At 41.6% G+C, this 21501-nt stretch overlaps 1 protein-coding gene across 7 annotated transcripts in view; it reads left to right on the plus strand.

The window, feature by feature from the left end:
- Window positions 1-21501, plus strand: part of IQSEC3 (IQ motif and Sec7 domain ArfGEF 3) — a 165057-nt gene that overhangs the window by 101163 nt on the left and 42393 nt on the right. For all 7 annotated transcript variants that reach the window (XM_053405189.1, XM_053405194.1, XM_053405192.1 and 4 more), the window contains exon 3: window positions 8108-8396. In XM_053405189.1, the coding sequence (XP_053261164.1) occupies window positions 8108-8396 (289 nt within the window). The remainder of the gene's footprint in view (window positions 1-8107; window positions 8397-21501) is intronic.

Genomic DNA, 21501 nt, shown 5'->3' on the forward strand with positions numbered 1-21501 from the left:
GCACGGAAATAACTCACACTGCAAAATGCCTCGCAGTGTTGCGGCACTGTTTGGTTTCGCTCTGACCGAGTTGTGACCCTTGTAAAATCCCTTGCCGGACATGCACAAACAGTTTGGAAATTGGAATGGGAGAGGCTTGCTGTTTGTTAAAAGGCACAGCAAACTGGGGTTGCTTAGCATGGGAAATTGCACACTTTCATATGCCTGAAAGACAGAACCTAGGTCCTCCTAATGAGAGAACATATACATTTGAGTCTGCTTCTGTCTGTTTTGAACTCTTTCCTACCAACAGCCACTATAGCCCAACAGAGCTGAAGAGGCTTGCAAGGGGCACCATTTTATTTCAGATCCTGGAGTGAAACAAGGAATTTTTAGCTGTTGGAGCAAGATTTGCATCAAGGTTCAAGGGCCTGCTCTAGAATATGGTCTAGATTAAATTCTGAAAAGCAGTATGTGTGTGTGCTGATGCATGTGTGTATGGTGGTGCTGGTGGGGAGAGAATGTGGGTTGCCCATGCCCACTTTGCTCAGTCTTGTTTTGACCACATCCACTGCTGGCAAGTGACCTGCCATAGGGGCAGCCAAGAGGAAATGTGACCTTCTGGCTGAAAAAAGCAACCCCATGTCTGTACTATATAATAATAAATAGAAGCCCCCAAATAGGTAGCAGTAGGGCTCCAATACTTCATGAGAAGAGAGGATTCCCTTAAAAAGACCCTGATGTTGGGAAAGATTGAGGGCACAAGGAGAAGGGGACAACAGAGGACGAGATGGTTGGGCAGTGTTCTCGAAGCTACCAGCATGAGTTTGACCAAACTGTGGGAGGCAGTGGAAGACAGAAGTGCCTGGCATGCTCTGGTCCATGGGGTCACGAAGAGTCGGACACAACTAAATGACTAAACAACAACAAGGGCTGTATAAGTGGCAGTGACAGGTTGGGAGGCGGATTTTTTATTTATAAAACTGGAGTACAATGGAAATCTCTGTGGTTTGTAGATTAAACAGGTGATGCACTAGAGAATTGGGTCATAGCTAAACTTACAATTTACTGAAATCTGTTAGTGCACTCCAGACTCTACTCAAAAGAGAGCTAGACTCCTATGGTGCCACCTCTCTACTTTCTCTTTGCCTTTGTCAGAAAAAAAACTGTGGGGTTGGAACTCTGATTCTCCTAGGGAGCTAACAGGAAAGGTTTTCCCCCTCCTTCAGATAACATCTTCTGTTCTCAGGACAGAGGCAGCTTAAGGAGCTTAGTTTTCTGCAGAACTTCCTGCATCTTCTCTAAAAAACACAATTCAGATACATTTGCCAAGTTTTTCTGGTAGGGTACCATTGACTTTCAAAGCTGGAGGACAAGCAGAAGCTGAACAAGTGAATCTGATGGCTTCCAGAGACCCTTTCGAAAATCACAGGCAGGAGAAGCCTGTGAACGTGGGACTCGGCGGGCACCTTTAGCGCCCCCGGATTTGCGAAGGAACCCCACAAGGGGCTCCGGAGCGTAACGGGAGCTTGGCGCGGTGCTGAGAGTCAATTGCTCTTTCCGTGGGGTGAAGCCGCACAGCTGTTGCTGGAGAGCGCTGACTTTTTTCCTGTGACAATTCAGCTACTAAACAACTACCCGTGAGTATGTGAAGCTTAAGATCTGGGACTAAAAGGAGAAAAAAGGGATTGATTTGGCACTGAAGGGGGAAGGTGTAAACAGGAAGTCCGCCTTCCTTTCTGTATACAGATCAAAGCAAAGACTCTCTGAGCTAAGACCTGGAGAGCGGTGCTTCAAAGCTCCAAATCTGAACATCAAAGTAAAAGAACTCCCTCCCCAGGTTGCAGGAGAGGGGGGGAGGAGGGGAAAGTGACTTTTTTGCCTGCAAAAGAAAGGAAAAGGGAATAGAGACCACCACCTAATTCCTGGGAACGGATTGCAAGGATCGTTAGAATTATTGCACTGAGAGTTGCACTACTTATGGACAATGTAACTTTTTAATGGTTAACTCTACAAAGGAGATATTTGTTAAAGGTCTTCTCCGGATTTGAAACTGTTGCCTGCTTTGCTGAGGGGGACTTTGGCAAGTTGGAAAAGACATTTTATTGTAACATTAATGACTGCTACAGTGTCCCCCTAGAGGAACATTGAAACTATACACCCAGCTGGGGGATTTTTCCACTCTTAACTTTTAACTCTGGGGAATTTCCATTGCAAGCTTTTACTGTGGGATCGACCTTGACTCATAGACAAAGTGTGATGAATGAAAAAACAACAAGATCCGGCAAGGTTAGAGTGCAGCAGCCTAGTGCAGCATCCCATCAGCGTAGACCATCTGTTCCCGGCCCTCCTGTGACACAGGGGGAAGATACTGCACAAGCTGGGTTAAAAGGAATGGCCTCAGAAGAGGGATTCACTTCGGTACTAAGCAAAATTTATGAAAAATTGGAAAGCCTAAGTAAACAAGTTACTGAACAAACAACTAAAATTGACCAGAATACTGTTAGCATTAATAGCTTGGGACAGAAGGTGAATTCCAATACAGAATCTATTGAAAAATTGTTGCAAGAATCTGCCTCTAATCGAAAGATAGCTGAGGAAGCAAAAGAAAAATCAGCGGCAGTAGAGGAAGAAATAAAACCGATGCGCAAACAGCTCGGGGACCATCAGTCGCTTCTGTCTATGATTGAACTGAGGGAGAAACAGACTAATTTGAGGATCAGGGCGGTACCGGAACTTGAAAAAGATAACCTATGTGACTACCTTGAGCAGGAATTTGCAAAATTTTGGAACTTGGATGCTAATCAAGACTTTAAGATAGTGAGTGCTTTCAGACTTGGAAGAGGAGGGAGAAAGAACAGAGTGAGAGACTGTTTGGTCACCCTCCGAACGAAAGAAGAGAGAGATAAAATACTGAGTCTGCACTACCAGAAAAGCTTGGAAATAAACGATTCAAGAGTGGAGATTTTTAAGGATATTCCGAAATATTTACTGGATCTTAGAACTAACTACGGAGATTTGGTGGCCCTGCTGAGAAGAAACAGAATTGTTTTTAGGTGGGAATTCCCCCAGGGCCTATCCTTTACATTTAAAGGGAAAAAAAATAAAATAAGATCAGTGGAAGACAAGGAAAAATTTCTGAGAGACCACGAAGAAGACCTGCAGAAAGAAGCTTTAGAAGAGTTAAGAGCCCTAAAACCAGGAGTATTAGACATAGCACCACCATCTTTGGGATCGGACAAACCAGCAAAAGTGATACCACCGTCAGAACAAGAGGAATTACTGGGAGCAGTTGGAGGAAAGTAGAATAATTACACAATGTCTCTGCAATTGCTAAGTTGGAACATTCATGGATTTAACTCCCCAGAGAAGAGGAGGAAAGTCTTTCATTTATTGAAAAAGGAACAGTTGGACTTAATTTGTTTACAGGAAACACATGTGATAAGGCTACGCAGGAAAGTATTGATTAATAAAAGATTGGGTCAAGAGTTTATTTCATCGGATAAGGTCAAAAAGAGAGGAGTTGTAATTTATGCTAAAGAGAGCCTATCACCGAAATTTGTTTTTAAAGATGATCAAGGAAGATTTGTGGCAATCGAAATTCAATCGCAAGGAGAAAAATTTTTAATAGTAGGAGTTTATGCACCAAATGAGGGGAAATCTGAATTTTTTAAGAAATTGCATGAGACATTGTTAGACTACATGGATTACAACATTATCATGATGGGAGATATGAATGGAGTGGTATCTACAAATATGGACAAGTCGCAGAGACAGATTGTAACTAAAGATGGCAGACTACCAAAAACCTTTTTTGAACTGACTGACAATATGGACTTGATTGATATTTGGAGAATTAAGAACCCCTTAGGAAGAGAGGGAACATTCTTTTCTTAAGCCAAAATGACATGGACTAGAATTGACCAAATATGGATAACTAGAGGACTGGCACCTAAGACTCGAAAAGTGGAAATTTGCCCAAAAACTTGCTCCTACCATAATGCTGTGAAAATGGAGATGAAACTAACACCAATCGGTTCCTTCAGATGGAGGATGAATGACACCTTATTTAGAGATCAAGAGGTTGTTAAGAAGGCCCAAAAAACCTTGAGAGACTATTTTGAGATAAATTTGAATACTATTATTGAAAAAAGAATAATCTGGGATACAAGTAAAGCAGTTATGAGGGGGTTTCTGATCCAACAGAATACAATAAAGAAGAGAGCCCAAAATGAAAAAAAAGATAAAATTTTGGAAAAAATAAAAGAGGGTGAGAAGAAACTAAGAGCGAAACGAAAGTCACAAGGGATTCTGAGAGACATAAAGTTATATCAAGTGCAATATATGAAGATGATGAACCAGGAAATTGAATGGAAAATTAAACAAATGAGACAAAATACATTTGAATCGGCTAATAAATGTGGAAAATTGTTAGCTTGGCAAATGAAAAAAAGACAAAAGCTCAATACTATCACTAATTTGGAAGTGGAAGGAAAGAACATTCAGAATCCAGTGGAGATTAGAAAATGCTTCCAGAGGTATTTTAAACAGGTATATACACAAGAGCCACAGAAAGAGTTTGATATAGACCAATTTTTAAAAACAAATGGATTACAAAAAATCTCTCAGGAAAACAAGATAATGCTGAACCATAAAATTATAGAACAGGAGGTAGAAGGTGCCATTCAGAATGTGCAGTTGGGTAAATATCCAGGGCCGGATGGTTTAACCTCAAAATATTATAGATCTTTGAAGGATTGTGTAAAGGGAATTGGGGTTGCTCGTGCGTAAGGGGGCTGCTGCTCTAGGCAACGTTGTCTGGCTAAACCTTTCCCTGGCTGGACAGCCCTTTCTCCGTGGCTGTCTCAGTCACTGGCAGAATCCGTCAGTGGGCGTTTCCTGAACTTCTTCCAACATAAAAGCTCTTTGACGCCAAGTCTCCGCTTAGCCTCCCTGCGCGGAAGCCTTCTGCGCAGAGTGGGCGTGGCCAGCGGAGGTCCTGGGCTCTCCCCGCTGGTCTCTGTGGAAGAGTCTTGGAGCCATCTCTCCGAAGTCCTTCCCTGCTCCCCTTTCTTCCTGGTGTCACGCCGATTTCCTTCCCCAAAGGAAGTGTTCTCTCTCTCCCTGCTGGTCCCTTCTCCTGCATCGTTGGGGAGCCTTATCTCCACTCTTGGCTCCGATGGCAGTTCCCTGACAGATTGGTTAATTCAGCCACTAAAGGAGGTTTGTAATGAAATTTTGGAGGGGGGAAAAGCGCCAGAGTCGTGGAAGGAAGCTTATTTTACACTTATACCGAAAACTGAGTCGGAAAAGACACAACTTAAGAACTACCGCCCCATATCCCTGCTTAATGTGGATTACAAAATATTTGCTGATATTTTGGCTAATAGATTAAAAAAAGTATTAGTGGAAGAGATACATAAGGACCAAGCCGGCTTTCTCCCAGGTAGGCAGTTGTCTGACAACACGAGGAACATAATCATTTTGGAGAAGTTGCAAGTGAATATTAATACTAAAGCAGTTTTAATTTTCATAGATGCGGAGAAAGCCTTTGATAATATTTCTTGGAATTTTATGAAGAAAAATCTCCAGGGGATGGGGGTGGGTCAAGGGTTTGAAAATGGTATAAGTGCAATTTACTCAGAACAAAAGGCTAAGCTAATAGTCAATAATGTGATGACAGAGGAATTTAAGATAGAGAAAGGTACACGACAAGTCCTGGATCCTGTCTCGCACACTAATCAACCAGATGCCTACAGGAAGCCCATAAAGGGACAGTAGAACTCTCCCACTCATGAACCCTAGCAACTGATCCCTAGTTTGAGCTGCAAGCTGTCTTTGATACTGGAGGCAGCATATAGCTATAATGACTAGTAGCCATATGGTCCATGAATTTGTCTAATCTCATTCTAAAGCCATCACCATGCCCTGTGGAGGTGAATTCTATATTTAACTATGCACTGTAGAAGTACTTTCTTTTATCTGTCCTGAACCTTCCAACATTCAGTTTCATTAGATGACCTGACCTTCAAGTGTTCATGAGAGAGGAAGAAAAACTCCCCTCTGTCTATGCATAATTTTATAAACTATGATTGCTATTTTATTTCCCTTACTCTCTTGTTTTTCTAAATTAAAAAAACCCCAACCCAAACAGTGTAACCTTTCCTTGTAGGGGAGTTGCTCCCATGCCTTGATCATCTGATCATCCCTTTCTGCACCCACAATATTCCTTTCTTCCTCTGCGTAAGGGCCAGGGAACGGTGCAATGTGTCTCTGAGGGGATGTTGATCCTTAGCAAAGCCAGTGTAATGTGGGTTGTTGCATGTATTTTCCCCCTAGTGCTAAAGCTCCTTTGCTTGTTTCAGCTCCATCTTCATCTTGCTGCTATGGAAATGAGAATTAGTAAAAGCTTTCTTTTTCTTTCTCTCCCTAGGAGAGCTGTCCTTGCATAATCCTGCAATGCATTAATATTCTTGTCTTCATGACATCACAGTGTGTTGCCATGGAAATTATTGTAATGTCACAAAAATTTGTATTATGGATTCACTGAAAATGTGGGCAAAGTTTGGAGCATGCTCTGCAAATCAGCAGGAAGTTGGAAGCAAGCTAGTAGGAAGTGTTCGGGCTTACAGCTATTGTGAGGCAAAAGAGGTTTTAAAGTTTGATATTCCAAAGAGTGCCCGTCAAAATGCATTCTTGTACCAGTTTCTGCCCCCTTTCATTTTCATGGTAGCAACTATTCTTCTCTTGCCAAACCACTAACCACTTCTTAAACTGTGTAAAGTTAAAAGGAAGGTTTTGGTTTTGATGTGTTTCAGAAGTCAGTGTGTTGGTGAAAATTATAGGGTGGGCCCTTAGATCAGTGCACACTGAATTTCTTTTTGTGTGTGCAAGTGTCTGTTGGATCATTGACTGTGTGTTACTGTTAGTGATATAATTTCTGTTCTGTTTTTGTTTTGTGCCTGAGGATGGGAGGAGTCTAGATGTGAATTCAGGATCTCATCTCCATAGGTCTGTAGGGAAAGAAAACACACATTTTTCTGGGAGTCTCACTGAACACAATGGGTCTTACTTCTGAGTAAACATTCTCAGGCTAGGGCTTCAGGCAATAAAAAGAACAAATAGGGAACCAGCAACTTATCATAATTCGGCTATTTCCCCCGATTGGCAGTAAGTTCTGCAGTAATTTTAACAGTGGTGGTTTTCTTTTTCTATTGATCTGTCAAACTGCTTTCACCACACTTCTACCTCCTTACCACTTAAAAAAACTTGTACATAAAGCTATGAGTACAAATATAAAACAAGCACCAAAAAGAATACATTACCTCATACTCTGCCTAAACGAAAAACACACAGATAAGTCTTACACAACACCACACATTTCGAGAGTTAGACCTACAAAATATTCCGTTCATGCTGTTATCATTACATTCTGATAAAAGTCCTTCTCCCTTAGGCCACACATTATATAAGGGTGCTTACAGCATCAGAGAGTTGTATGGCTCGGATTTGGTCAGGGCTCTTTCATCTCACAATTTGGCTGTTACACTGCACATACCTGAGGCATACCCTGTAACGTATAAGTTGAATACAGACACTTTTGTTTTTATGCCTTGGTTGAAAAGGATTGGCCTATATCTGCCTCATGAACACACCCAATGTAGGCCACCTGCTAAGCATTTTGGCCTCTCAGGAGCTCAACAAGGCTCCCATTTTTTTGCAGTCTCAGGGAAGCAGCAATTGGGGGAAGTCATGACCCCAGTGGGTTACCATACATTGTGTGTGTATTGGCTTGGTGAGCCACAGATGGTGTAGGCCTCCCCTCACTTTATACTGCCTCAACGGCCTTGGTGTGTAACACAGCGGAGGAGAGGAAAGAGCGATGGTTTCCCCTGCCCCTGCCACGCTCCTCGTAGTAGTGCAAGGGCCTACTCAGCGCCAGCTTTTTAACCGGAGCCCAGGAGCTTCCGTGCTTCAGCCCAACCACAGCGATGATGCTCTGCGGCTGTTTGCAAAGCCGATTAGCTACTGAAGGCTAGGGAATGAACATGAAAAGGGGATGCAAAAAAGCAAAACAAAAACAAAAAAACCAAATAAACAAAAGAGAAACGTTGCGTTTTGTTCACAGTGACGATCCCTGCGGCTCAGCCAGCAAGAAACCCGGGTGTGACGCGGAGGACCCGAAGGAGGCCAGCAGACAGGAAGGCAGGTCCGACACCTTGAAGTTAAAAGCCCGGCATGCGGAGCTGCAGGAAGAGCAGGCGGATCAGGCTGCGGGGTGCTCCCTTTTGGTGCAGAAGGCCAGCCTCCACCATACGGGTTCCCCCGTGAGAGGCCAGCGCAGCAAAGGGGCAGCCACATGTTCCCATGCCGCCACTTCCGATTATGAGCTCTCCCTTGACTTAAAGAATAAACAGGTACACCAGCTTCTCCTCATGCCGTGGGAGACGGGGCCGGGGCGGGCTGGGGGCCATTGATCCACTCTCTAGCTTAGCTTCCATGTGCATCACCACTGCCCCGCAGACCACCGCCATTGACATGGGTTGTGGGGGGAACGGGCATAACAGATGGGGGAAACGACCGTGACTCAGAGGCAGAGCACGCGTCTTGCATGCAGGGAGTCCCTGGCTTCAGTCCCTGGCATTTCCATTTAAAAGGAGCAGGTAGCAGACATTGTGAAAGACACCCACACCCACACCCATTTTCTCTCTGCCTGAGATTCTGGAAAGCTGCTGCTAGCCAGAGCTAGTCCAGGGCTAGATTGGAAAATAGGCTGACTTTCTACATTGCTCTTCAATGTTCCCAATACAGGATTTTGCACAGTTCAGCCAGAGGACAAGAAATTTGCCTAAAGGGCGCAGATTTCTGTCACGAAACCAACACATAGACCAGCTCTCAGTGCCTGTTACTTTTGGCTCACGGTACCCAGGGATACATCATTCACCCCACAGACCCTTCACCAAGCAGTGCTATACAAGCTGCACCCCACAATTCAAAACTGGTCCTCTTACTCATCTGACAGATAGATCAAGGATTGAGGCTTTGCATACCTTACTTTGTCCCCCACAGTGAAAGGTGTCTGGAGCAGAAGAACTGCAATGTATATTCATCACTGCTCCCCACTTTTTAAAGTCAGCCATCCAAGGTCTGCTGTATACACTGCAGTTATCACAGGGGGTTCAAAGTCCAGGGAAAAGAAAACATGTAGATCTGGGTTGGTGTTTGTTAGATCACTGTGTTATGTGCCTGGGTCTAGCAGGGACCTAACACCTGATAGTTAATCAACAAAATATCACAACTGCACTCCAGATGAGCTCCTAGATTTGTTTTGCGTGTTGGTCTTTTAAAAAAAATGTGAACAGACTCCTTCCTGTGCCTTTAGCAGCAACATAGATGGGTTGACAAAATGCAAGGGGCTGAAACATGTCCACTTATTGCACCTCCATACAGGGAAAATGATGCAGCTGAAATGCATCAGGAGCTGGTTCTTCACTGCATTTATGGGTGCCAGGCCTAGCTTCTGATCTCATTGTGCGTTTATACATGTTTTTGGCTGCATCTATCACAGATCTACCTGGCTGGGAGCAAGTCCCAACGGACTGAATAGATGCACCGAGGATTGTTGTGTTTACTTCTTCATTGTCACTGTTGTTGTTCACCCAGATAAATGTTTTGGCTCCTTCTGAGCATCCATTTCTCCATCCAAAGTCCAAGTTCATTACATTTCTAAACTTCTGCACTGAAACCTGTACTGCAGCCTTCTTCAACCTGATGCCCTCCAGGTGTTTTTGAACTACAATTCCCATCAGCCCTAGCCCAGCATTATGGGAGTTGTAGTCCAAAACATCTGTAGGGCACCAAGTTGGAGATGGCTGAGGGCTAACGCTGAGAGAGGAACCCATAATGTGCATCCAGTTGTATACTGGGAAAATGATTTTCCAGTTATGCATTGGTGTCATGCCAAAGTTCCAAAGATGCAAGACTGAATTGGGATTTCCAGCTTTTAATCTTTTAAGAAATCCTGGTCAGGAGGTGGCGGTTCCACATCCTACAGAGTCTGACCAGTAGCAGAACCAATGGGTCAGAGCAGCATATTGAGGAGCCAGGCAAGTTGGGGTCGAACCTAGCAGAATCTGATGGAATAGGATAGAACATGGCAGAACCCAAAGTTTACTGGCTAGTACTAGTTTACTGTGCCCGTTGCCTGAAGCCTTGCTGGTTGTGCCAGAAAATCCTGACTGGCTAATTGATACGTCTAAGAGAAAAACCAGTAGCTCTTTGCCAACTTGTTTGGAAGCAAAATGGGGACATTCATTCACCTTTTGTAGCCAAAGCAGCATTACCCACATACAGTGTGTTTCTGCATATCTGGGAGAAGTGTGCGAAAGGAGATTTCTTTTAAAAGCACTCCCCTGAAAGATGTTGAATTTCCTAACAAAGGGGGTAAAGAGGGGACTGCACATGCAGTCGCATTGCTCCAGTGACTGACGGTTTGTTTGCATTTTATCTGTTCTGGGCTTCGCAGCTGCCATCAGATACACCCTCTTATCTTAGCATCCCCATTCCCTCCTGTCACCAGCTGAGTGGAGCTATAATGCCCCATCTGTGTGAGTAAGAGCCCCTGACAGTACCTAAAGGGCGAGTAGCCAAAGGGGAGGCTGAGCTTAAGTGGGGAATGGCATCTCCATGATTGCTTGAGCCTTGGCTGGCCTACTGGCTCAGAGGAGAAGAGAGGAATCTCCTTCACCGCCAGCCAGTTTCAGCTGAACAGAAAGGTTTGTAGGATCATATAGTTGGGAGGGACCCTGAGGGTCATCTGGCCCAACCCCCTGTAATTTGCATTTCTATGCCTTCCGCAGATAACTGCAATGGAAATAGAGATGTAGAGATAAAAATTCTAACTGGCCAGAATGAGGGCCGGCTCAAGATACTGTGCTGCCTGAAGCAAAGGACAAGATGGCACCCTCTCCCATTCTATGTATAAAAGCCAGCTGGGCTGGCAGGTCAAACTTACCTGAATATTGGACATGGGTCAGTGTCCTCCAACAGGCTGTGTGCCACCCACAGCTTCATCTTCCAACAGGTATATCAGGAAGAATGACTGGGGTGGCCACTTACCCCATGCACAGACCAGCTTGCATGCACCACCTGAGGCAGCTGCCCAACTTGCCTTATACCAAGGCCGGCCCTGTGCTGAATTTGGCATGCGAAGTTTTTTCCTCACTCTTGCAACACTGTGACACAAAAGCAACAAGCTCCACCCCGCCCCAAAAACACACACAACTATTGAAGGTACAGGAGTCTTACAGTCAACTACATCTGTTCCCCTGACCAACTTGCCCTCTAGCCCGTCAGCTGCTTCATTAACAAATATGGTAAAATATAAGAGGAAATCTACATAAAACTGCTCATAGTCACAGTCATTTTATTTATAAAATGCAATTTCCACAAATGCACCTATATTCACAGCAAATGTATATACAAAAAAGAAGTCCAAATGCAGTAGAATAATAACAATGCATAATAAAAAGTATACTTATTGCTACAACAGAACAATACAAAATACCAGCAATTAACATGCACCAACATTTAAGGAAGTGTAAAGCTCACCAATAGTAAAAAAAATACCTTCACATCCAAAAATTTGACCCAAAGCTGATGACACCAGTAACTATCTAGCACCCGCAAAAAGCCAAAATTCCTCCTTGGAATTCAAATGGAAGCAGCTTCCTTAAGAAGGGTAGGGCAGTGCTTCTCACATTTTAGGTGTGGGGGTGTCACCTTGACCCAAGTTGAAACCTAGAAGTCAGGAATCAGCCACAAATTTATTTCTTGAGAAGAGACTGCAACTTTTTCTATGTTGGCAAACCTTGGTCCAACAAAACAAACTTTGAAAATCCAATCATTTCCTTTCTTTTTGCTTTCTTACTAGTTAAACCCAGAAAAAGTTTGAAAACTGGAGAAGTTCAAATGTTCCCACCACCTCCCTTGAGAAAGGCAAAATGAAGCAACAAAGTATAATTGGAAATATATTGCATGGAGAACTTTTTTTAAAAAAATAAAGGATATAGGTGAAATCAAACAAACCCACAAAAAAATCCTGGGAAATGCAGTACAATTGGTATTTAATGAATCTAGAGATGAACAAATTAAATCTACAGTCTGCGATCAAGAATGAAAGCTAAAGCAGTAGCAGAGCTCTGTTCCAGTGAGCAGGCAGCCTCTGAAAAATGGAGATTAACAGCACAATCATGTGCATGGAAATAAGTCCCCCTGTGTTCAGTGGAGCTTACTTTCTGGTAAGCGTGCATGACATCTGCAGTCTAGCTTATTGAAAAATAAGCCATCTATAGTTTATTCATTCATTCATTTTATTTTATTTTATTCTTTTTCTTTTTAAGAAAACTTTACCGATTAATGCAGCCTTCATTAACCTGGTGTCTTCCAGATGTTTTGGACTACAACTTCCACCAGCCCCACCAAACATAGTGTTGGTTGAGGTTGATGGGAGTTTTAGTCCAAAACATCAGGACAACACTACCAGGTTGGTGAAGGCTGACTTAATAAAAATCTCTATTTGGAAAGAAGAAAAAACTAGCACAGATAAAACTGAACACTGTGTGAAACAGAGTTAAAAATTAAGAGTCAAAGTCCAGAAAGGCTTGGCTAGAGATATGTGTTTTTAAGAGCTTAAAAGATCATTCCTGTCTCCCCGATTGCCCAAGGGAGGGTATTCCAGAGATTGGGTGCCATCACCGAGAAGGCCCACTTCTGTAGGTGAAAATCTGCTGGGTGTGGAGCAACCAGCAGGGTCCCCTTAGAAGATCTTGGTTAGGTCCCTACCCGGGGAGGTGGTCTGCTGGTCCAAAGTTGTTTAAGGCCATAAATGTCAGCAACAGAACCTTGAACTTCTTTTGGTAGCTAAACAGTGTTTCTGAGAAGGTGGTATCTCATTGTATGGCCTGGTCTTAACAACCAGTTAGGTCAGATACCTGCTGAACCTAGGTACCAAACCTCTTGTGCATTAGGTCATATGCATAACTTCATTTTGCACAAGTTTCCACAAGTCTTTATTTTTTGCACTGAGATGCAGAAGTAGAAATATCTGCACGCATATCCCCCATGATGATGAGCCAGACCTTTGGGCCATCAAGCTCAGCATTGTCCCCACGGACCGGCAGTGGATTTCCAGGGTTCCCAGACAGGAAGCAGGTGCTGAGAATTTGAACCTGGGACCTTCTGCCTATAAGCAGGTTCTCCATCACTGTCATGTCTGTGTCATGCACTTAAACCACTTTCAAACCTGTTTCACCCTCATGGCTCACACAGGAAACCATCCAAGTTGCCTTACACTGAGTCAGATCATTGGTCCATCGAGCTCAGCACTGCCTACACTGGTAGCAGGTCTTCAGGGTTGCAGGTAAGAGCCTTTCCCAGTCCTGCCTGCAGATGCTGGGGATGGAACCTGGACTTTCTGTATGCAAGGCAGATAGAAAGAAATCTCCTGCTACTTTTGCAGCAAGGGCTTAGGCATTCAGTGAAGCCATTTAGGGCTGCCTCCATTCTTAAAACAATGTCCCCCCCCTGCCTCAGTGACTTCAGTGCAATGCCACCTTCATGTAATATTGGGGAAAGGGAGCATTGCTTAGAAAAGTTTGTGCTCCTGCCATTTATTTAATTCTTATCAGGGCAACAAGAAGCTGGAGGTGGAATTGTATAGTCCAGCCCAAGTTCAGAGTGTTTCAGTTCCTCCGTTTTAAATGGAAATGTTAATGGACTGGGCTGTTTGGCGTTTGGTTGTTGTTGTTTTTGAAGGGAGGTGTGTTGTTGCTGTTGTTTTTTAGTACCTAATTTAGATGTATGTGGAAGTTCAGTTGGGTTGCGTATTTTTTAATGTTTTGTTTGTTGTTTATGACCACTTTTGTTATGTTGTAGTTATGCATTCGTTCACATTGTAAACTAGTTTGAATTGTGGAAAAGCAGCATACAAATGAAATTATGTATGTATGTATGTACATACGTACTTCCCTATGGCCCTTTCCCCCAAATCAAGGCTTCCAGTCAAGGTTTGCCTTGCCACGCAGCAGGGAGAAGCAAGAAGACAGATATAAACAGGGATTGGTGCAGCAAGACTTTTTTTTAAGTGTTGGCCGTAGCTGTGATTGTGTGTGTGTCATTTGAGCTCCACTCCAGGCAGCAGGGATTTCTTGGCCTGGCACAGTTCCCAGTTCCAGAAAACCATGTGTCCGTGATGGGGATCTTTGGCACAGAATTCTAAACAGCTTCCCCCAAATGTTAAGGCGACAACGTTTAATCAATTAATTGGTTAGACAAGTCTAACTAAAAGCTGCCTGGTTAATCGAGCCACAGATTAGCACATTTTAATTTAAGTACTTAAAGCATGCACACAACTCCCCTATGACGAAAGGTTACAACATTTGGGGCTTTTTTCAATCAGAAAGAAAGGAGAGTAAGGGAATGATAGAAGTCTGGACCTCTCTTCTTCCTAGCCCGAGCAAACCCACATGGCAACAATAGTGTGCTAGTTTTTAGCCAATTAGAGCTTTTCGTACATAAGGGAGCATTCAGACACACCTTTTTGCAAGGTGATGTCCAAGAAGTACTTCTCAAGGGGCTGATGGCAGCTGGTCTACATGTTACACCTACCATGGGGATTGTCACCCCTGTGATGCCAGCTTCTCATCTCTTGAGCCCATCATGTAGTGAGTTCCTCCCTGCCCCAGATGGCAGACATGGCACTCTGCACAAAATACTGTATGTTCTGCTGGGAAAAGATGTTGGAAAGCTATACGATGCAAGCAGGTCACTCACCCTATTTAATCTAGTCACACTGGCACTGTACTGTGTTAAGACAGCCTATTTTTGCAGGGTAGTATAAGGGAGACCAATTTTCCTTTTATATCAGGCTAGCAATTGAATCTCAAAATTTCAAATGAGAGAGGTTGAGTGGTTCTCATCTATTCACCCCTACACACAAACTCCTAGAGAAGCTGTTGATTCATCAGAAACCTCAAGTGGTCAACCACATAGCTGATGGTTCCTACTGTTGTGGCCATCATGACATTTTCAGCTTTATTAATAGCAAGGTATACTTTATTCAGCTTTGTAACAACTAGGCCATGCATTCAGGGTTCCGAGCTACACATTACTTAAAAGTGTGTTTATAAGTAGGCTTTCATCCTTAGCAAAAGCTGCTATAGGGGTTCAGATCCACATCATCACTGCAGTACGTGGTGAGAGTCTAACCCTTTGTCCCATATTATTTACTCAGCAAAATTGCACCCTGGCGCTGCTGTTTGTCTCCAACAGTGCTATTTGCAGCAAATAGGACCACAGGAGAGACACTTCACTGCACAAGTATTATTTTATATATCTTTCTTTTTTATTTATTTATTTTTATTATAATATTTTTATTAAAAAAATTTTTATAACCACAAAAACATAACATTACAGTACAATAAACACAACAAATACACAAACAAACAAAAACAAAAACAAAAAACAAGTACAATTTCAGATCTTAATTTCTTATACCTTTCTTCTCCGACTTCCTCATGCCTCCCTTTTCTATATTCCAATTTCTAATCAATTTTTCAGCAAATCTTCCCTTATTTTAATTTAATTTAATCCTCCTTATTCTCCTTGTCTTAACCGTTCCTAATAGTAACCATTTATTTTCAGTCCAACATCATTCTAACTCTCATTAATTTTGTAATATTTCTTTAAATAGTCCTTAAATTTTTTCCATTCTTCTTCCGCTGCTTCTCTTCCCTGGTTTCGGATTCTGCTCGTCATTTCTGCCAGGCCCATATAATCAATCACCTTCATCTGCCATTCTTCCAGAGTGGGTAACTCTTGTGTCTTCCAGTACTTCGCAATAAGTATTCTTGCTGCTGTTGTAGCATACATAAAAAAATTTATATCCGTCTTTAACACCCCTTGGCCGACAATACCCAAGAGAAAGGCCTCTGGTTTCTTAGGGAAGGTATATTTAAATACCTTTTTCAGTTCATTATAGATCATTTCCCAGAATGCCTTAATCTTCGGGCACGTCCACCAGAGGTGAAAAAATGTACCTTCCTTTTCCTTACATTTCCAACATTTATTGTCAGGCAAATGGTAAATCTTTGCAAGCTTGACTGGGGTTATGTACCACCTATAAATCATTTTCATAATATTTTCTCTTAAGGCATTACATGCCGTAAATTTCATCCCGGTGGTCCACAACTTCTCCCAATCAGCAAACAAAATGTTATGACCAATGTCCTGAGCCCATTTAATCATACTTGATTTAACCGTTTCATCTTGTGTATTCCATTTCAGCAGCAAATTATACATTTTTGACAAATTTCTAGTGCTGGATTCTAACAATTCGGTCTCCAATTTTGATTTTTCCACCTGGAAGCCAATTTTACTGTCCATTTTGAACACTTCATTTATTTGATGATAGTGCAACCAATCTCTCACCTTCCCTTTTAGTTTCTCAAAACTCTGCAATCTCGGTCTGTCCCCTTCCTTTTCCAAAATTTCCCAATATCTTGGCCATTTAGACTCCATATTTAACTTTTTAACTGCCTTAGCTTCCATTGGCGACAGCCACCTTGGGGTTTTATTTTCCAACAAATCCTTATATCTAATCCAGACATTTAGTAGTGCTTTTCTGACAATATGGTTTTTAAAACCTTTATGTGCTTTAACCTTGTCGTACCACAAATATGCATGCCACCCAAAAATATTATTAAAGCCTTCCAAATCCAAAATATCTGTATTTTCAAGAAGTAGCCAATCTCTTAGCCAGCAGAAAGCTGCCGCTTCGTAGTACAGTTTGAAGTCTGGCAGGGCAAATCCCCCTCTTTCCTTTGAATCCGTTAGTATCTTAAATTTAATTCTGGGCTTCTTGCCCTGCCAGACAAATTTAGATATGTCTTTTTGCCACTTCTTGAAACAATCCGTCTTATCCATTATTTGTAACGCTTGGAACAAAAACAACATTCTTGGCAATACATTCATTTTTATAACTGCAATTCGACCTAACAAGGAAAGCTTCAAGTTTGACCAAATCTCCAAATCTTTTTTCACTTCTGTCCAGGTTTTTTCATAATTATCTTTAAATAAATTCACATTCTTAGCTGTCATAATTATTCCCAAATATTTCACTTTTTTAACCACAGTCAACCCTGTCTCATTCTGAAACCTTTCTTTTTCAAACTGTGTTAGGTTTTTCTCCAATACCTTAGTCTTTAACTTATTCAATTTGAATCCTGCCACTTGACCAAACTCTTGAATTATTTCCAACACTCTTTTCGTGCTAGCTTCTGGCTCTTGTAATGTAAGTACCAGGTCATCTGCAAATGCTCTCAATTTATATTGTTTAGCTCCGACCTGAACCCCTTTAACCAACTGGTCCTTCCTAATCATATTAAGCAAAACCTCCAGGACCGATATAAAAAGTAGTGGGGAGATAGGGCACCCCTGACGTGTCCCTTTTTCAATCTTGAACTCTTCTGTAACCACATTATTTACAATTAATTTTGCTTTCTGTTCAGAATATATTGCACCTATACCATTTTCAAACCCTTGGCCTACCCCCATCCCCCGGAGGTTCTTCAGCATAAAACTCCAAGATATATTGTCAAAGGCTTTCTCGGCATCCACAAATATCAAAACTGCCTTAGTGTTTATATTCACTTCCAGCTTTTCCAAAATGTCAATTATATTCCTTACGTTGTCCGACAAATGCCTTTTCGGGAGAAAGCCCGCTTGGTCCCCATGAATCTCCTCCATCAAAACTCTTTTCAATCTCTTTGCTAAAATATCAGCAAAGATTTTGTAATCCACATTTAGTAACGAGATGGGTCGGTAGTTCTTAAGTTGGGTCTTTTCGGTCTCTGTCTTTGGTATAAGTGTAATGTAGGCCTCCCTCCACGTGTCGGGTGCCCTTCTCCCCTCCATAATCTCATTACAGACTTCCTTCAGGGGTTGTATTAACCCTTCCTTCAAAACTTTGTAATATTTGGAAGTCAGTCCATCCGGTCTGGGAGATTTGCCCAGCGTCATACTTTGGATGGCACCTTCTATTTCTTGTGCTGATATCTCCTGGTTCAAAATTGTCTTACTTTCCTGAGAGATCTTTTTCAGCCCATTTTTCTCGAGGAATTGTTGTATATCCATTTCTTTCTGCGGCCCTTGTGTATACAATTGTCTAAAGTAGCTCTGGAAACAGTTCCTAATCTCCACTGGGTTAAATATGTTCTTTCCGTCCACTTCTAAGTTTATTTATTTTATTTTTTTAAATATTTTTATTCAGAAATTTTTCCATATAAACATAACATACATAAACATACAAAAACAAAAACAAAACAAAAAACATGTACCATTTCATATCCTAATTTTTTATACCTTCCTTCCCCGACTTCCTCATGCCTCCCTTTTCTGTATTCCAAATTCTTATCAATTACTCAGCAAATCTTCCCTTATTTTAATTTAACTTTAAGCTATCCTCCCTTATTCTCCTTGTCTTAACCATTGCTAATAGTAACCATTTACTTTCAATCCATCATCATTCTAACTTTCATTAACTTTATGGTATTTCTTTAAATAGTCCTTAAATTTTTTCCATTCTTCTTGCGCTGTTTCTCTTCCCTGGTTTCGGATTCTGCTCGTCATTTCTGCCAAACCCATGTAGTCTATCACCTTCATCTGCCATTCTTCCAGTGTGGGTAGATCTTGCGTCTTCCAGTACTTTGCAATGAGTATTCTAGCTGCTGTTGTAGCATACATAAAGAAAGTTGTATCTGTCTTTGACACCCCTTGGCCGACAATACCCAAGAGAAAGGCCTCTGGTTTCTTGGTGAAAGTATATTTAAATACCTTTTTAAGTTCATTATAGATCATTTCCCAGAATGCCTTAATCTTCGGGCACGTCCACCAAAGGTGAAAGAATGTACCTTCCTTTTCTTTACATTTCCAATATTTATTGTCAGGCAAATGGTAAATCTTTGCAAGCTTGACTGGGGTTATGTACCACCTATAGATCATTTTCATAATATTTTCTCTTAAGGCATTACATGCCGTAAATTTCATCCCGGTGGTCCACAACTTTTCCCAGTCAGCAAACATAATGTTATGACCAATGTCCTGACCACTTCTAAGTTTATTACCGTGTTGAGTTTTTGTCTCTTCTTTATTTGCCATGCCAATAACTTGCCACACTTATCTGCAGATTCAAAAGTCTTTTGTCTCATTTGTTTAATTTTCCATTCTATTTCTTGATTCATCAATTCCATAAATTGTGTTTGATATAATTTAATTTCTCTTAAAATCTCTTGCGATGTTGGTTTCGATCTTAGTTTCCTTTCCCCTTCTTTTATCTTGTCCAAGATTTTCTCTTTCCTCTCATTTTGACTTCTTTTCTTTAGTGTATTTTGTTGTATCATAAATCCTCTCATCACGGCTTTACTTGCGTCCCATACTATTCTTTTTTCTACTTTAGTCCTCAAGTTGATTTCAAAATAATCTTTCAAAGTTTTTTGGGCCCTCTTGCAAATCTCCTCATCTCCAAGTAAGGTGTCATTCATTCTCCATCTGAAGGAACCAGTTGTTGTTTGCTTCATCACCATCTTTACTGCGTTATGGTCGGAGAAGGTTTTTGGGCAGATTTCCACTTTCTTTATACTCGACGCCATACTGCTAGTCACCCAAATTTGGTCAATCCGTGTCCATGTCATTTTGGCTTCAGAAAAGAAGGTTCCCTCTCTTTCTAATGGGTGTTTTGTTCTCCAAATGTCAATCAAGTCCATATTGTCAGTCATTTCAAAGAAAGTTTTTGGCAGTCTTCCGTCTTTTGTAACTACCTGTCTTTGTGCTTTGTCCATATTTGTTGAAACTACTCCATTCATGTCTCCCATCACAATTAAGTTGTAATCCATATAGTCCATCAAAGTCTCATGCAACTTCTTAAAAAATTCAGCTTTCCCCTCATTTGGTGCATAGATTCCCACTATCAAAAACTTTTCTCCTTGAAATTGAATTTCAATTGCCAAATATCTTCCTTGATCATCTTTAAAAATTTGTTTCGGTTGCAATCTTTCCTTTGCATAGATCACCACTCCTCTCTTTTTTACTCTATCTGAAGATATAAATTCTTGTCCCAATCTTTTATTTATCAATAATTTTCTATGTGCTCTTGTCACGTGGGTCTCTTGTAAGCAAATCAAGTCCAATTGGTCTTTCCTTAAGGCATGAAATATATTTTTCCTTTTTCTGGGGATATTTAGTCCATTACAATTCCAGGTTAGAAGTTGCAGAGCCATGATGGGGCTATTTACTCTTTCCTCCTACAGCTCCCAATTGTTGTTCCTCTTTAGTCGGTGATTCCGTATCCGTATCTAGTGGTCCCTTGCTTGAAGGATGCCCTTGTCCCGGAAAAGCCTCCTTCTGTAGGTCTTCTTCGTGTTCTCCTAGAAACTTGTCTTTATCACTCACTGTCTTTATTCTTCTTTTCTTCCCCTTGTATTTAAAAGACAAGCCTTGGGGAAACTCCCACCTGAATGGTATGTAGTTCCTTTTCAGCAGTATCACCAAGTCCTTGTAAAAGCCTCTTGCATCTAGAATATTTTTGGGAATATCTTTAAAAATCTCAATATGAAAGTCTTCAATTTGAAGGGTTGTTTGGTAGTGCAGGTTCAGTATTTTATCTCTCTCCTCCTTTGATCTCAAGGTTATTAAACAGTCTCTGGGTCTGTTCTTCCTCTGCCTTGTTCCCAGTCTAAATGCGCTCTCTATCTTAAATTCTTCCTTGTCTAACTCCTGCTTCCAAAAGTCAGAGAATTCTTTTGTCAAAAAGTCCACCAAGTTGTCTCCTTCCTTTTCCGGCACAAGTCTGATCCTTAAGTTCCTCTCCTTGCATTGCATATCCTGCATAGAAAGTGCCAACTCATGCTCATCTAGTTTCTTAAACACCGGTGGAAACTTTTCCTCAGCAGCCATTGCAATTTCTTTAGCTTCCTCAGCTATCTTTCGTGTTGTAGATGATTCCTCCAATAGTTTCCCAATTGCTTCTGCATTAGAGTTCACTTTATTTCCAAGGTCAGTTATACTTTTTGTATTTAAGTCAATTTTCCCAGAGATTTCTTCAATTTTCTTATTTGTTTCAGCAACTTGTACTTTAGTTTCTGCTCCTTGCTTTTTTAGTTCCTCCAAAGAGTCATTTATTTTCCCCAATACTTTAGCAAGTGCTTCTTCTGAAAACATAGTTTTCACTTTTGCCTTTGGGACAGCTGCAGTTCCAGAGGCTCCTGATACAGAAGCCCTTCTTTGCATAGAAAGGTCAACTTTGTATTGTCTGCCAGATCTCAAAGTTGTTTCTTGTGAGTCCTCTTTCTCTTTACCATCTGCCATAACAAAATCTTTCACTCAAGGTCATTCCCACACTCTTGAGCTGTCAAGCAAAAGTTCTCAAGTTTTAAAATCCACTTGTTGCTGAAACTATTCACAAGTCCT

This window comes from Podarcis raffonei, chromosome 10 (assembly GCF_027172205.1).
Source record: "Podarcis raffonei isolate rPodRaf1 chromosome 10, rPodRaf1.pri, whole genome shotgun sequence".
In the NCBI taxonomy this organism is placed as follows: Eukaryota; Metazoa; Chordata; class Lepidosauria; order Squamata; family Lacertidae; genus Podarcis; species Podarcis raffonei.